Genomic DNA, 16,938 nt, shown 5'->3' on the forward strand with positions numbered 1-16,938 from the left:
AGATCAGCCTCTTAAAAAATTCAGAGGAAGCTTTCAAGTCAGATTCCCTGTTATTCATTGTTGACACAGCTCTGTTTTCCATGACTCCATATTTCCAGCAGTAGGAACAATTTTAGCAGCGCGCGTTTGGATTCCTGTGAAATACTAAGCAGCCCAAGGAAATGCCTAGGGATGATCTCAGGAATCCTGACCGATCTCCTGCAGGAGGGTGGAGGAGAACTCTCTGGGGGTCCTGCCGGGTGCTTGTGACCCGGACTGGCCACGCTGGGAGGCGGAAGGCTGTGTCTGGGTCCGACTCTGTGCCACTGAGCTGACCTTTGCCAATCGTTCCTAAACAGCTCCATTGCCCTTAGCGTTCTCCTTAAAATGCCACTGCTGTCTATGTCACAACAAAACATAAATAGGTTGCTTTATCAGCGGACTCCAAAGATTTCACATTAAGAAAGGCAAGAAAAGTGATCTTTGGGTAGGCAGCATATGATGATTTATATAAGGTAGGTCTGTAGTTTGTTTGTTTTGGGTTTTTTTTGCACAGATGTTACTAAAAAAAAAAAAACAAACAAAAAAAAACCCAACCCCGCAAACTACTTTAATCTGCTATAATAAATGCCATGTTATGAATACTATGGCACAGACTAAACGCACAACACACTGAAACATCCTTATTCTTGTACTATATAACTTTTGATATAAGGTTGCTAAACATGTAAAAGCATCCTATTTTAACAAATCAGTTTACTTTATAAGTTTATGTAATGATACCAGGTAAAGTGTGTGTGGGGAGGGGGTGGGGTGTCGTTGTGAGAAAAATCACTGCACAGCAACGCAGATCTTTCCTCTTTTTATCACCATTTTGCAGCTTTAAAGAAGTTTTTCCCCCGCGTTACTAAAAGATAAATGCCGCTCTCCACCCAAGAAATCTCACGCTGAAGCTGCACAGTTTGTATCTGCAGAGAGGGAGGGGGCTCTGCTCCAATCAACTCTTATGCACCGGCTCTCAGGCAGGCAGGGACCCAAGCCGGGAGCGCCGCGAGGCTGCAGGAAGAGCTCCCCCGCTCGCGCCGCCGCTGACAGGCGGATAACACAAAGTTGAGCGTTCGACACCTCCCTTTTTTTTTTTTTTTTTTGTTGTTGTTTCTTTCGTTTCCCCACCCCCTCCCCTTCGCGCGCACCAATAGGAAAGCCGGGTTCAACAAACCCCTCCCTCCCAGCGCGCGGGCGCCGACGGCGGCCAGCCAATGAGCGGGACGGAGGGGGGCGGGGCTCCCGGCGCGGCCGGCCTCGCCCCAGCCCCCCTGGCGGGCCAGCAGGAGGAGAGAGGCGCGAGCGAGCGGGCGGGCAGGCCGGGCGGTGGGCGCGCGCAGTGTGCGCCTCGCGGCACTTCCCCTCTTGCGCTGGGCACGGAGCTTCGCCGCTAGCGCCCTGGGACCTAGCAGACGCCGGGACCCGGGGGGGGGGGGACGCGGCGAAGCAGCAGCTATGGCGGTGGAGGACGAGGGGCTGCGGGTGTTCCAGAGCGTCCGGATTAAAATAGGTAAGGGCGAAGCCGGGAGCGGGACAGCACGCGCCGAAAGTGCGGGGGGGACGCAAAAAGGAAAGCAAAGTTGGCTCGCGCGCGCCCGCGCCGCTGCGTTCCCGCCGGGGCTGCTGAATGACAGCTCCCGCGCGGGAGGTTCGGTCCGGTCCGGAGGAGCGGAGCTGGACTCTGCCGAGCCCCCTCTCTCTGGCTTCTGCTCTTCGAGCGCTTTGCATGCCCCCCTCTCTCCCTGCATCTAGCGGACGAGCCCCCGTTTCGCGGCCCTTTGCCCGTCTGGGTGCTCCGTTCCCACTGCTGCTTGCAGAAGTTGGAGCAAGTGCTGCTGCTTCTGATATTCGGACAGGTAGGGAGGAAACAGAGGCACTCGTCTTTGGGTCTTCGGATTTAGGGTAATGTGGTGCCTGGTACCAGCACTGGGTTGCCTGCCAGACTGTGCTGTAATGAAGCAGTCCTCCTAGGATGTTTCCCTTCTGACTGTCAAACAGGCAGCCAAAAACAAAACAAGAAATAGTTGCATGTATTTAGCCTTTGATATCTTGCAGGTTTTGGCTGATACTTTCTCCTCTGTCTGGGACAGGGCACGCAACCTTTTTGTGTTTATTTGTATGAAAGCTTCAAAGACGTCTATCTATTTATTTATTTTTCTATACCGATATTCCATTTGACATATCGCACCGGTTTCCATACAACGGGATGTCTAAGGCAAGCCTTATAATGACGACATGAAACAGTGTAACAGATTAACCGAGTACATATAACTTGCTCTACATAACAACTTTTCCAACAGTGATATGCTCTGATTTAACTTATTATGCACAGTGGCAGAGAGGGGAACTGGCAGTGCCAGGGGAGGGGGCAGCAGAAGTTGGCTATCTGGAGGGAATGCTTTCCGGAAGAGCCAGGTTGTGAGGTTCTTTGGGAAGGCTGGCGTGGAGGGGGGTCAGTTCTGCGGGAGGTTGTTCCAGAGGCCAGGGCCTGCTATGGATGCAGCGCCTTCTCTCGTGGAGACTCGATGCACTTCCTTAATGGAGGGAGTAGTGAGTAAACCTGCGTTGGTTGAGCGGAGATTCCTGGCAGGGTTGCAGGGGGTACAGAGGACCCTGTACCCATCTAGCTTTATCCTTATGGATTGCTTTGTGGATGAGCATGAGATCTGAAAGGGACGGGTAGCCAGTGGAGTTGCTTGAGTGTGGGGATACGCAATTCCAGTGTATTGAATTTGAAAAGAGAAACACACATACTAGCCACTGTATGTTTCACGTTGATGTGGTCATTTCCATCCTGTAAGATCTAAAAGTGTTAAATTTTAAACTGAAGTTCTTTAGCTGAATTGTATGTGGCTCCTCTGGGATGCCCCAGGAGCAGCTCTGTTAAGAAAATGTCATCACAATGAATGTGTCTGACTGCTTTGTGCTGTCATGTCAGTGATGTCCTTGCTCATAGGGTCCAGTCTGGTCCAGTACTGAAGTAATTTCTATCCCAATTGGACACACTGGAGATTGTAGAGCAGCAGATAGAAGCATTTAAATGTACCATCTGAAATGTTAAATGTATATTATTTAGAGGATGAATATTGCTTTTTGCTAGGAAAAAAAGAGAATGGCAGGAATCTGCAAACTACTGTCAAAGAGTTATAGGAACAGCTCACATTCACTTGCAGGTGTTTGTGATGGTTGCTGAACTTCAGCGCTGTCTTCCTCTGAAGGAATAGTTAAGGACATGATTGGGCCAGAGTTTGTGGGAGTAGGGATATTTATGATATATTCCTTTTATGTCTTACACATAATATCAGATTTGATCTGCCACTTGAATTTACTATATGCTGCAAAAGGTTTTTTTTTTTTTTTTTGTGGAGAAACAATCACTTTGAGTATATCTGTGTATTTTGAAATAATTTATGAGTTATGTACCGTGCTTGTATAGAATTTCATGGGAATTTGAATGCAGCTATTTAGCATTATATGAGTGGCTCTTCTTGTGACAGAGTATCGTTTATTGCCATGTGCACTTTTGAAATCAGTAATTGCAGGAGACATGTGTGGACTGCATGGTCTTAACCTGCTGTTGTGTTCCTCTGTTTCTCTGTTTTCAGGGGTAGGCAACACTGGTCCGGATGTGCCACAAAAAGGTCCTGTCTTCAGGATATCCACAAATGAATATGCCTGAGATGTATTTGTAAACAGTGGAGGCCGTGCATGTGGATGTCCTGAAAATCAGATCTATTTGTGACACTCCCAGGATTGAAGTTAATTACCCCACTCTATATGTTTAAACTGTATTAGATGTGGCACCAATTACTAGAGCTACTACTGTGGATCAGCTTGGGAAGGAACCTTTAAGTATGGTGTAGCTTGCTTCATTGCGATTAAGACTTCTGCTTTTAGTGGTTTAAGATTTCATATGCTATAATTAGAACATGTTTAAAACAGATTCCTGCCATTCTCTTTTTGCTAGTTCAACCCCTTTTTGTGTCTGTTACTATGTGCATATATTTTTCTACACCATATAATGAAATTTAAAGAACCACTGTCATTTCAGGGCACATGGCAGGAATGCCTTAGTTTTCTTTTTAAGAACAAAAGAAATTGCCATGCTGGGTCAGACCAAGGGTCCATGAAGCCCAGCATCCTGTTTCCAACAGAGGCCAAACCAGGCCACAAGAACCTGGCAATTACCCAAACAATAAGAAGATCCCATGCTACTGATGCCAGTAGTAGCAGAGGCCATGCCTTAAGTCAATGTGATTAATGGACTACTCCTCCAAGAACTTATCCAAATCTTTTTTAAACCTACCTACACTAACTGCACTAACCACATCCATATTAAATTTCATCTGCCATTTCGATGCCCAATTTTCCAGTCTCACAAGGTCCTCCTACAATTTATCACAATCTGCTTGTAATTTAACTACTCTGAATAATTCTGTAGCATCTGCAAATTTGATAACCTCACTCGTCGTATTCCTTTCCAGATCATTTATATATATATTGAAAAGCACCGGTCCAAGTACAGATCCCTGAGGCACTCCACTGTTTACCCTTTTCCACTGAGAAATTTGACCATTTAATCCTACTCTCTGTTTCCTGTCTTTTAACATTGTTGTAATCCATGAAAGGACATCGCCTCCTATCCCATGACTTTTTAGTTTTCTTAGAAGCCTTTCATGAGGGACTTTGTCAAATGCCTTCTGAAAATCCAAATACACTACATCTACCGGTTCACCTTTATCCACATGTTTATTAACCCCTTAAAAAAATTTGTGAGGCAAGACTTCCCTTGGGTAAATCCGTGTTGACTGTGTCCCATTAAATCATGTCTTTCTATATGCTCTACGATTTTGATCTTTAGAATGGTTTCCACTGTTTTTTCCGGCACTGAAGTCAGGCTCACTGGTCTATAGTTACCCGGATCGCCCCTGGAGCCTTTTTTAAATATTGGGGTTACATTGGCCACCCTCCAGTCTTCAGGTGCAATGGATGATTTTAATGATAGGTTACAAATTTTAACTAATAGATCAGAAATTTCAGAACCCTGGGATGCATACCATCCAGTCCAGGTGATTTGCTAGTCTTTAGTTTGTCAATCTGGCCTACTACATCTTCCAGGTTCACAGTGATTTGGTTCAGTTCATCTGACTCATCACCCTTGAAAAACCATCTCGAGAACTGGTATCTCCTCAACCATCCTCATTAGTAAACACAGAAGCAACGAATTAATTTAGTCTTTCCGCAATGGTCTAACTTCCCTAAGTGCCCCTTTAAACCCCTCTGTCATGTAACTGTCCAATTAATTCCCTCACAGGTTTCTTGCTTCAGATATATTTTAAAAAGTTTTTGTTATGAATTTTTGCCTCAACGGCCAATTTCATTTCAAGTTCTCTCTTTGCCTGTCTTATCAATGTTTTACACTTAACTTGACAATGTTTATGCTTTTTCCTATTTTCTTCAGATGGATCCTTCTTCCAATTTTTGAAGGATGTTTTTTTGGTGAAAATAGCCTCTTTCACCTCTCCTTTTAACCATGATGGTAATCGTTTTGCCTTCCTTCCACCTTTCTTAATGTGTGGAATACATATGGACTGTGCCTCTAGGATTGTATTTTTAAAGCCTGTCGAGCACTTTTTTAACCTTTGCAGCTGCATCTTTCAGATTTTTGCTATTTTCCTCATTTTATCAAAGTTTCCCTTTTGAAAGTTTAGTGCTAGAGCTGCAGATTTACTTATTGTCCCCCTTCCAGTTATTAGTTTAAATTTGATCATGTTATGATCACTGTTGCCAAGTGGCCCCACCACCGTTACCTCTCTCACCAAATCCTGCGTTCCACTAAGAATTAAATCTAAAATAGCTCCCTCTCTTGTTGATTCCTGAACCAATTGCTCTATGAAGCAGTCATTTATTACGTCCAGGAACTTTATGTCTCTAGCAAGTCCTGAGGTTACATTTACCCAATCAATATTGGGGTAATTGAAATCTCCCATTATTATTCCTCTTCTTCCTTTTTTTTTTTTGTGTTGCCTTTTGCTTTATTTCTTGGGTAATGGGAAGTAGGGCAGTGGGATCTGGTCTCTTAGTTCTAATTTTATTTATTTTTTTATTTATATTGTGCATTCTGGCACTTCAGAGTGGATTACATTTAGGTACTGTAGGTATTTCCCTCTCCCCAGAGGGCCCGCAATCTAACAGGCTGATGGCAACAATCTGGATGTTAAAACACGGTGCGCAGGATTTCAGTGTGCGGTCTTAATAATCAAATTTAAAACTTTTACATCCGATGCAGCAAGCTAATAATATGCTAAATGGATTGGGAGTTAATTAAAAAAAAAATGTGGGGGGGCGGGCTAGGGGGGATGGAGGTGTCCCTGACAGGCAGATTGTGCCACTTAGTTAGATAAATACCGATTATCTGGCTATCTAGGGAAGTTTACTTACCTGGATAAATATTTATCCGTGAAGTATGTTTGACGTTTTTTCTCTTTTTTTTTTTTTTCCTCCTCTTTTATGGGTTTTAAGTAGCAGTGCAGTGGACCTGGAAACTTTTATCTCTGACTCTGGAGTTTTAGTTTCCAGCCATGATAAAATCCCAGCCAGGCCAACACACGCCTCATTGCGTTGGAGAGTAATGCTTAATGCCCACCATTTGCATGGGATTTCCATGCGAGAGTGGTTTTGGGTTTTTTTGGGTTTTTTTTTTTTTTTTTAAACTTTCATTTTTAAAATGCTGATTTTGCGAGCCTAAAACCCATCGCTGCATCGGCAGTAAAGCTTAAGCTCACAAAAACGAGCGGACGGACGCGGGGCTAAAGCCGCGCGTTGGCCAGAGAACGCAGCTTTTTTGCATCGGCCTTCCGGGTTTGTACCCCAGGCAGTGGAGCGCAAAGTGACTTGCCCGAGGTCACGGGGAGCAGGAGTGGGGATTATGGACCCTGGATTTGCCTGGTTTTGTAACCACCAGGCTTCTCGGCTTCAGTGGAGGTCCCTGGCTCTGCTGCTTGTGGAAGAGGAATGTGAACGGTGCTAGCTTGTGAGGTCACGAGCCAGGGATTATGGGGTTTTAGAACAGCTGGAACCCAATGACGCCCGTAAGATCATGTTAAGTGTGTTGCTGGTCCTTTGTAGTAATGAAGTAGGGAAAACAAGTTGTGTGTGGTTTGAATTATAAGGCCTTTGCGGGTATTTGAACTTTTTTTCAAAATGCTATGTTGATGTGTTAGCAGGCTTTCTGTTTGAAATGTGTGTATTAAAAAAACTTGGATATCCTTTTTAAGCTTTGCTAAGATAGGTACTTATTCTTAGTTGACATAGGGTTATTTGATCTGATTCATTCTCGTACAGCGCTATTATTTCTTACTGTTTAAGATTTGTTGTAGCCAAAATAAATAAGCAAAGGCATATACTTCTGTTGTACTTGGAATGAAACGAGGAGAAAAACTATTGTCTATTCCAGATATTATGAGCAGTGCAAATTGCCTATGAAACATTTTTAAAACTGTTTATCTTTTGATAAAATTGTAGATCATGTTTTCTGTTTATTATTGCACAGGGGGTTACTAGCTGATATGGTTTTTTTACCCGCTTAATAACTATGGATATAGAGTGCTTAGCAAAATAAAACAGAACTGTTTTGGTCTCTCTTGCAACACTGCTCCTAAAGAGAACACTTCCTCAGCTTGGGGATCAAATCTGTGTTTCGTATCATGTAAAAAGTAGATTTACGTGGGCAACCGTGCTCAAAAATCGGGTTGAATTTCTCCTGATGATCTAAACGTGTGTGTTTAGTTATGCTACTCTTTTTCTCCCTGCCTTGTCTGCGTATGCCTGTACTATTTTAGGTATTGTGAAATGAGAGGTTTTAACATTGTGATTTAGTGTGTGCCCTCCTCACTGTCTCTGCTGGGTTAGATCCTGTTTCTGTTAGTACTTTTCTGCGGAGATGGGTGTGTTTTTTTTTTTTACTCTGCTGTGATGTGGCAGCTTTTAATGTTTGCGTAGACTTCAGGATGCTTAAACTTCTTGTATTGCATGAGTAGTAGGGGAAGCAAATCTTAAAGACTGCTCCACTGAAGTGTACGATATGAGAGTTACAAAAAAAAAAAAAAAAAAAGAGAACCTTCTTCTAATCGCTAGACTGGAAGATAAATCTGTAAATTTGGACAGCCACGTCTAATTCATAGACAGTTGTATCCAGTGGACATTTTTCAATAATCCATATCTTCAGCCAATATCATTTTCTTTTTCCATAAGCAAGTGAATATATAATTTGTATTTAAGATACTATCTACAGCATGAAGGAATGCTCGCTATGAGCTAGTAATACTCATCATTTCGAAGGTATGCCCTGAATAATATGCTTCACAAAGATGATCCATCTCAGGATATTAAGGGAACTCACGTAGGTGCTGGTGGGTTTGCTGCATGACCCGGTCAATAGAGCCTTGGAGATAGTAGTGGGAGCAGAGAGGACGCTGGAAATTACAGGCCAGTTATCCCCCCCCCCACCTTGCTGGTAGGAATATTTGAGTCTGCTGAAGGAAAGCTTTTAGCATCTGCGATGCAATGTGGGTTGTAGGATCCGAGGCAATATGATTTTTATCGCAGGAAAGTCATAGTGGCAAACGTAACCTACTTTGTGGAGAACTGTGGAGTGCCTCAAGGATCACGTCTGGGGTTGGTTCTGCTCAATGTATTTGTGAGTGATTACTGTGGAAGGGTTAGAAGAAAAGTTTTTAGCCTTTCTTGTGGATGACTGTAAGATCTGCAAAAGAGTTGGATACACCTGAAGAGTAGAGGGAAATGAGAAAAAAAATCAATAATCGGGGTACTCAAAGGCTTGGTCGATAGGGTTCACTACCAAGAAGTGTAGCATCATGCATTTGGGGTGCAGAATGTCGGGTCATGAGGTGCCAGTTAGGGGGTAACCTCCATAGGAGGAGCAGGCTGGTCCTAGTTATCGCTGTGGCGAGATGGGGGCAGTCCGGCAGGTGAATCGGCCAGGCCCGTGCTACCACAGGCAGGCATGCTCCAGCTAGGCTTCACCTTTACCAGTCTTTTTCTTCCACCGCAGGTTGAGCCCTTGGTTTCGGAGGCCAGCAGGACTTAGGGGTGGAACCTTAATAATAATAATAAAAAAAGCATGTAGGACAAAGCAGGTAAAGATAAAAGGTATCCAGTTGTTACACAGGAACTATAGCAAAGGGTCATGCTGGCAAACTAGTTGAAGGCTTTATCATCAAAGGGGTTTGCCAATACTAATTTGCTTTTAAAGTACATTGAGAAAGTATTCAGATCCCTTCACTTTTTCCTCATTTTATGTTACAGCCTTATTCTAAAATGGACAATATACATTTTTCCACCCTCAGACAATACCCCATAATGACAAAGTGAAATCAGGTTGGAAGATATTTGTGCAGATTTAAAAGAAAAAACCCCAAACTAAAACATCCCGCTTACGTTTGCTGAGAGGCTGTGTGTGTGGAGCTGGTTCACAGAGCTCCTGGCTCTCAGAGAACGAGTCTGATCTCCGGTAGCTCGAGTGGCAGACTTGGAGGAACTGAGGCAGAGAGAGGGAGGTAGATGGAGGAGACCTTCGGGGACATAGCAGCTAAATTGCAACTCTATCCTGGCAGTTCCTGTCCTGCCTTGGAGGAGCCAAGGTCACCTGATCCAAGACCATCATCATCTCGGTGTAGCAGGAAGTGCTTGGGGTCTTGGCCAGGAGGCCGGTTCCCGACGCCTGGGCTTCTGCCCGGGGACAGGCCAAAGCCTCTGAGCCCAGGCCTGGGAAGCTCCCCTCTGGATCCTCGTCTTTCTTTGGCTCTTCAGTGCCAAATGCTGGCGGCTACTTTGGCTGCGCTGGAGGCTGAGGGCCCAGATGCCTGGGTCCGGGTTGAGACCCAGTTGCATTAGTTTGAAATGAAACAAACCAAGGTTTGTTTCATTCGGGTGGGGGGGCAATTTGGTTCAAACCTCCTCCCCCGAATGAAACAAATTAACCTCATTCTGGTCACCATATCTCAAAAAAAGATATAGTTGCATATGAGGAAAGACTAAAGAGGTTAGGACTTTTCAGCTTGGAGAAGAGACGACTGAGGGGGGGGATATGATAGAGGTGTTTAAAATCATGAGAGGGATATAGGATGCATAAATGTAATTTTCTTTTTTTTTTTCTTTTTAAAAAGAGTAAATACCCAAAGACTAGGGGACTCTCTGAAGGTATTAGGTAGCATGTTAAAAATAAATAAATAAATTGGGAGAAATTTTTTTTCCCACTCGTACACACAATTGAAGCTCTGGAATTCATTGCCAGAAACATTTGGCTTAGCTGGGTTTAAAAAAAAAAAAAAAGGTTTGGACAAATTCCTGGAAGAGATGTCCCTAAATTTCCGAACCAAGTAGACTTGGGGAATAACCACTACTTATTGTGCGTTATTTTCTGTTTTTGGGTACTTGCCAGGTTCTTATGGCCTGGATTGGCCTCTGTTGGAAGCAGGATGCTGGGCTTGATGGACCCTCGGTCTGGCCCAGTATGGCAAATGTTCTACGGGGGTGAAATGAAGGAAACAAACCTGTTGAGGAGACCCCCTCCCAACCATAGTCTACTTGCCTTCAGCCTGAGGAATATCCAGAGTTAAAATTAACTTTCTTTTATTTGTGAGCAAAAATTTGCAAGTGTGCAAGAATTTAGTTTTTTAAGTCTGAAAATGTTTAAAAACCCGAGTTAGCATTCTGTAGAGACGAAATATGGTAGAGTGAGAGAGGAAATCTGTGGAGTCTGAAAATTAGTATCAGTGTAATAAGGTTCCTGGCTATATAATTATAGAATAAAGTGATCTGCCTAAGCATCATGGTTCACATGGACCATTTCTTAATTAAATGGGGTAAGAAAGTAAAAGTATCAGCTTGTTCCTTGACTCTTATTTGTGTTATTTCTAGGTTTTCTTGTTGCACGTTTTTGAGATTGTATTTCTAAACCTTTAAATACATCCTTTGACTAAAAGATGTGGCTTTTTTTTTTGTATTTTTTATTATTATTATGACTACTGCTCCTGTTTTAACAGGCCCACTCCCACCCCAAAATCCTTCTCTATCGCCAAAGCTCAGTTCTTAATGCTAGGCTCATGCTTTACATGTACGATTGTGATGCCTGCATGGGTTCTGATGAGGATCAGCCCAGCAGGGTTTTGATTTTTGGATTACCAATGGCTAGTTTAAGTTATAAAGAGCTTTACGGAGCTGAAAAGGAGTGATCATAGTGCTTGCATTATCTAAGCGGCTAGCTAGTGCTGTAGTTGCCGTCGGACCTTCTCGGATATACTGAAATTACTTTGTCACGGTCGCAGCAGCTTACTCACTTATGTTATGTTATGTTAATCGAAATCTTTCCTACATAAATAAGGCAGAACGTCCTGTAGAGGCTATGCAAACACTTCCTATAAAATTTATTTTGAGGAAGTGTTTGCTTGTCTGATTTTTTTTTTTCCCTGAGTCAGTGATTTTCAGCCCAAGGGAAACACGAGACTTGAGGTAAGACTGGCTGGAAGAACGGGGGGAAAGTGTCCCTCTGCCTGGCAGCATGGTCTGTACCATGTTATATAAGCAGCTCTCTCTCTCTCTCTCTCTCTCTCTCTCTGAAGAGTTTCGGCTTTGCTATGTGGTATCTTTTCTGCAAAGTGTTTGTTTTTTTTCCCCCATTGTTGATGCCTCATCGCTCAGCGCCGTTTCGGTGACACACACGCACCAGTCCTTGGAAGGAACCACGCGAGCCTGTTTGGTAGATATCCCGTGCAGTAATAGTGAAACCGTGCAAAACTGTTTGCAAGGGGCATTTAAATGAGCCATTTTGCTGGTTTGTTGTAACCAGGTTTGACGATGTGACATAATACATTTTTTTTTTTAAAGATGCACTTTATCTTTTTAGCCTATTATAAGTGATGCAAGCTCCACCTCTTTCACCTTGGTTCAAATCTAGCCAGGGTCCTAAGTAAGTTTAATGATAGCGGCGTTGAACTTTTTTTTTTTTTTTTTTTTCCCCAAATCACTCATCCATTTCTTTCTGCAAGATATCGCAGATAGTGGTTCTGGATTGCTGGGCTCTTTTTTTTTTTTTTTTCCCAGGAGAACCTCGGGTTGGACGAACATGGATGACTTTGCTTAGAATCAAGTTTTGGTTTTTTTTTACTTTAATACAGACTGGATGGACATGGCTAAGTGTACGTGGATAGAGTTGGACATGCAGCCCGGAACGACCAACGCTGCAGTGGTGATGGAGGCAGGGAAGGAGAGGGGGTGTTAGTGGGAGAAGTGAGGTGTGAACTCCTGGGTTTTCTTGGCCAGTTGCTCTAATCACTAGAAGGCCAATACAGTACAGTGCGCTCCGACGGAGCACACTGTTAGCCAGCATTTGGACGCGTGTTTTGGACACGCTAGCTTTACCCCTTATTCAGTAAGGGGTAATAGCGAGTCCAAAATGCGTCCAACCCCCCCGAACCTAATAGCGCCCGCAACATGCAAATGCATGTTGATGGCCCTATTAGGTATTCCCATGCGATTCAGAAAGCAAAATGTGCAGCCAAGCCGCACATTTTGCTTTTAGGTAGGCACTAATTTCTCCGGGCACCGGGAAAGTGCACAGAAAAGCAGTAAAAACTGCTTTTCTGTGCACCCTCCGACTTAATGTCATGGCGATATTAAGTCGGAGGTCCCGAAAGTTTAAAAAAGTAAAAAATAAAAAAAATTTAAAATGGGCCCGCGGCTGGCGGGTCAGAAGACGGACGCTCAATTTTGCCGGTTTCCGAGCCCGTGGCTGTCAGCGGGCTCGAGAACAGACGCCGGCAAAATTGAGCATCGGCTGTCAAACCTGCTGACAGCCGCCACTTCCGTCAAAAAAGAGGCGCTAGGGACGCGCTAGTGTCCCTAGCGCCTCTTTTTACCGCCGGGCCTAATTTAAATAAATTAAAATACTGAATCGCGCGCACAGGAGAGCGGGTGCTCTCCCGCGATTTTTACTGTATCAGCCCGTAGGTGAGAGAGGTAATGGGGGTGGAGCCACTTGGCAATAGTGATAACATGATCTACTTTGAATTAATGTCTGTAAGGGGGGACAATAAGTACATCTGTAGCTCTAGCACTCAACTTTCAAAAGGGAGACTTTGATAAAATGGAGAAGGCAGCTGTACCTTTCAGGTTTTTGTTTTGTTTTATTCTACAAAGTTTGAGTGTACAACAGGCGTGGACATTGTTCAAAAATACCATCTTAGAAGCACAGACCAGATGTATTCCATGCATTTAAAGGTAGAAGGCCCAAATGCCTGATGGCTTGGTTAAAAGGTGAAGTGAAAGAAGCTGCTTAGAATTATTATTTTTTTTCTTCTGTGTAGAATTTTTCCTCATAAGGGTTGCTCCCTTTCTCATTTCCTCCAGCTCGGTTTCTCTGCCTGCACGAGATTCACCCCCAAGCCCTGCCAAGAACTCTGTCTTTTTCGTGCACTTGGGCTCACTCTCTCTGCATCTTCTCCCCCACCTTTATCCCTGTGCTTTTCCTCTCTGAAATCGGCCCTCCCCAAACTGGCTGTCTGGGTTTCTTATGCTCGGGTTACCCTCCCCTCATTGCTCCCTCCTCTGTCCCAGTGAGCAGGCCAGTGCTGCCGGCTGTGTTCTCCAGGATAGTGTACTTACCTTCTGCAGGCTGACACCACTATTGTTGCCGCCTCCCGGTGTCCGCCCCCCCCCCCCCCCCCCCGAAATATCGCACATAAGCAGGGATTGCAGCAAGGCATTTTTGGCTCTTTTCGTAAATGAACGTTGCAATTATAGCTGCGTTAGGGGAACAATACCTGCATCAGATTAGAAAAAATACATAGACCTCGCCTTAAGATGTCAGGGGATCCTGCATACTAACTTCTTTTTATTTTATTTTTTTCCAACCCTCCCCCTTACCTATCTGTAGGTAAAATACTTGGTTACATAAGGGAAATAATTCCTTTTACAGAACTGCATGTATGCTGCTTTGAAAGACTGCAGTACATATGTGTTGCATGTTTGCGGTGCCCCTGCATTTCTTTGAAAAATCACGATTCCTTTTGGATTTACTAATCGTTCGTATTTTAGCATTTGTCGGTTAACCTAACCTTTCGGGTCTTTTCACCTCTTCTTCTTGCGTTTCGTACGATTATTGATTGCCTGGACACCTGACCACTCAGAGTATATGCCCCAGTGATGGAGTTCTGGGTTGCTTGCAAACGTTGCACTGATTTTTTTTTGTTTTCTGGTTAAGGGTTCTAAAAGGGCCAGGTAGGTAAGCTTTATTTTTACACTGTTTAATTCCTCAGTGACTGAGGACTGTCTTAAAAAATTATACTGCCCCCTCACCCCCCAATCAAGTTTAAAAGTAGTGTAAAGAAAAGTGCAGGATCCCTTATTAATTCAAAAGGCCCCTCAAAATGGGGAGTGGTCCTCCTTCCTTTGTGCAAGAGCCTGACAAAATAATTGGGGTTGGGAGGGAGAAGGCACCTGTATGCATATTCACTTTCCGTTGTGTCTTCCTGCCCCTAGCTATAAATTGCTAAATCTCCCTAAAATGTAGCATAATTGTGATTTTTTTTTTTTTTTTTTTTTTGGAGTATTCCATACACAACTCACAAATTTACTACCTGAATCACTAAGGCTTTTCTCCCATTCTGTGTCTCTGGGGAAAAGACCTTGACGATGAATCTCAGGGCCTTAGCGTGGTTCTGTGTTTTTAGAAAGTGGCTGAGGGAAAAGTCAGGCCTCTGTGACTTTTTGTCCGAATCCTATGACCCACCGTGGGCTGAATATTCGAGGCACCAAGTGATGGTTAGGAAGCTGTAACAGTATTTAATGACTTCAGTGCGCTGTGAAAACCTCAGCTAGGACAGTTGAACAAGCATTAAAAGAAAAAAGGATTATAACTCTCTTGTAATTTAGGAACAGAATCTCTACTACTTATTTTTTTGTTTTTTTTTGGAGTGGATGGAGTCTCGGAACATTTTCGAAGTGCAATAACACATGTAAAACGATTTCAACAGACTTTCTAGATGCTGAATGCGCTTAGCCTTTGTGTTTTCAAGTGCACTAAAATTCTTGATTGGAGTGAAACATCTTTTTTTGTAAGGGTTGTGAGTATTAATGAGCAAGACCAGCGTGCACTAAGGCTTGCAGCATTTTATGCTATGTAGGATCTGCGCGCTGGGCAAAGAGGACATGGTGAAAAGACGTTAGTTTGAGGTGTTGATTAAAAGTTTTTTTCTTGCATAAAGTAGCTGGTTGTAATTGCCGCTGTGGCTAGTTTGATACCTTTTGCCTTAGACTAGCATAAGAATAGTGCAAAAGGAGAGATACCCGAACAGGGGGTGGAAAAAATCCTGTGTGCCTGAAATGTGGCCTGTTCTCATGAGCCAGGTCAATCCTCTTTCTCCAAGCTTCAGAAACAAGGAGTCGCCGGGCTTGCTAAAAAAAAGAGGGAGAGGCTGGTGGGGGAAGAGAGGAAGGAGAGGCTGGTGGGGGAAGAGAGGAAGGAGAGGCTGGATTGAATCTGGGCAGCATCCCCAGCCCCAGAGAATCGAGCTTTCTTCAGGACTGATACTGCGCGACTTTAGGTAGTCGCTTAAATGTTTAGTTTCTATTAATGCCTCAGGAAACAAAGTCCCAAGGTAGTACGCAAACAGTTAAGTAACTATTGATTTGTTTTTCTGTAGTGTGTCTTATCACTGCACCGGCTATAGTTGAACTGCTTTTTTTTAAAGAACAGAGGAGTGCATGATGCTGAACTCGGAAGAGATTCTCAAGGGTTGTGGAAGGAAACAATGTGAATAAGACTCCTACTAAATGGACCGATAGATCTTGATGCTTTTTAACTTTCATGTTCATTCGATTACCTCTTTTTTTTTTTTTTTTTTGCTCTCTAGTCTCCAGTGTCCATTTCTAGTAACACTGTTGGCATTATTGCTGCTTTTTGTTGACATACATTTATTTACAGTATATAGTTGTGTAATCCAGGCCTGTCATTTCCACTGTTACAGGATAAACACAAAGAAGAGCTATGTGTTTAGATACACTGGAGTCATGTTACTTAACACCTTAGTGCTACCCCTTGATACTCGTTCAGGGTTAACTCTGTGGATACTCGGAAGGTGCTGCCAAGCATGACTATACATGTGCACGTGCCCCTATATTTCCTACTTGTCTCTGCAAGCTATCCCCTGGTGGGTTCTAGAGACACAGAGACCCCCACACAATCCAAGAGTCACATGCACCTACACACCAAATACAAAAAAAAAAAAATTACTGGATTTCTCAATTAGCCACAAAACAGACCTAACAAACTAAAGTTTTTATTAACAAATAGCAAGATCAGTTAACAGAAAAAAAAAAAGATGTAATTCGCAAATGACAAACATATAACATGGACAAGGTTTCATACAGCTAAATGCCAACTAGACACTTCTCACTGTGCTAGGGGAAGTTCAGAAGACATTGTCCTTACGAGGATGTGTAGAGCTGGGTCAGAGCTCTGGCACAGATGTGGTTCCTCTGCACTCCCAGCCATGACTGAGATTTTTTTTTTTTGGCAAATTCCGGGGTAGGTTATTCTGTGGCTGGTATTGCACAATTGGTGAAAGCCCAAGACACCGGCTTTCTGGTTGGTAGCAATAGAGAATGTTCCAACCACCTTGTAGAAATTGGGGAAACTCCATTTTACCACGGGCCACCTAAGTTTTTTGTTTTTTTTTTCCCTATTTTCTTTTGTGTAACGGCTTTAGAAGGCATGTCATTTTTGTCAAGTTTTTATTTTGTGTTTTTCATAGCTGAATCTTTTTTATTATGGGATCCATCCAAATAAGTTAAAAAAAAAACAAACAAACCAAAAAACAAAACAAACTCCCAAAC

The 16,938-nt window shown here is 43.4% G+C and overlaps 1 protein-coding gene across 1 annotated transcript in view; it reads left to right on the plus strand.

The window, feature by feature from the left end:
* Positions 1 to 1,294: 1,294 nt before the first annotated feature.
* Positions 1,295 to 16,938, plus strand: part of RASA3 (RAS p21 protein activator 3) — a 353,769-nt gene continuing 338,125 nt past the window's right edge. The window contains exon 1 of the mRNA XM_029604621.1: positions 1,295 to 1,534. Within this exon, the coding sequence (XP_029460481.1) occupies positions 1,480 to 1,534 (55 nt within the window). The 5' untranslated portion in view covers positions 1,295 to 1,479. The remainder of the gene's footprint in view (positions 1,535 to 16,938) is intronic.

Source organism: Rhinatrema bivittatum, chromosome 5, assembly GCF_901001135.1.
Source record: "Rhinatrema bivittatum chromosome 5, aRhiBiv1.1, whole genome shotgun sequence".
In the NCBI taxonomy this organism is placed as follows: Eukaryota; Metazoa; Chordata; class Amphibia; order Gymnophiona; family Rhinatrematidae; genus Rhinatrema; species Rhinatrema bivittatum.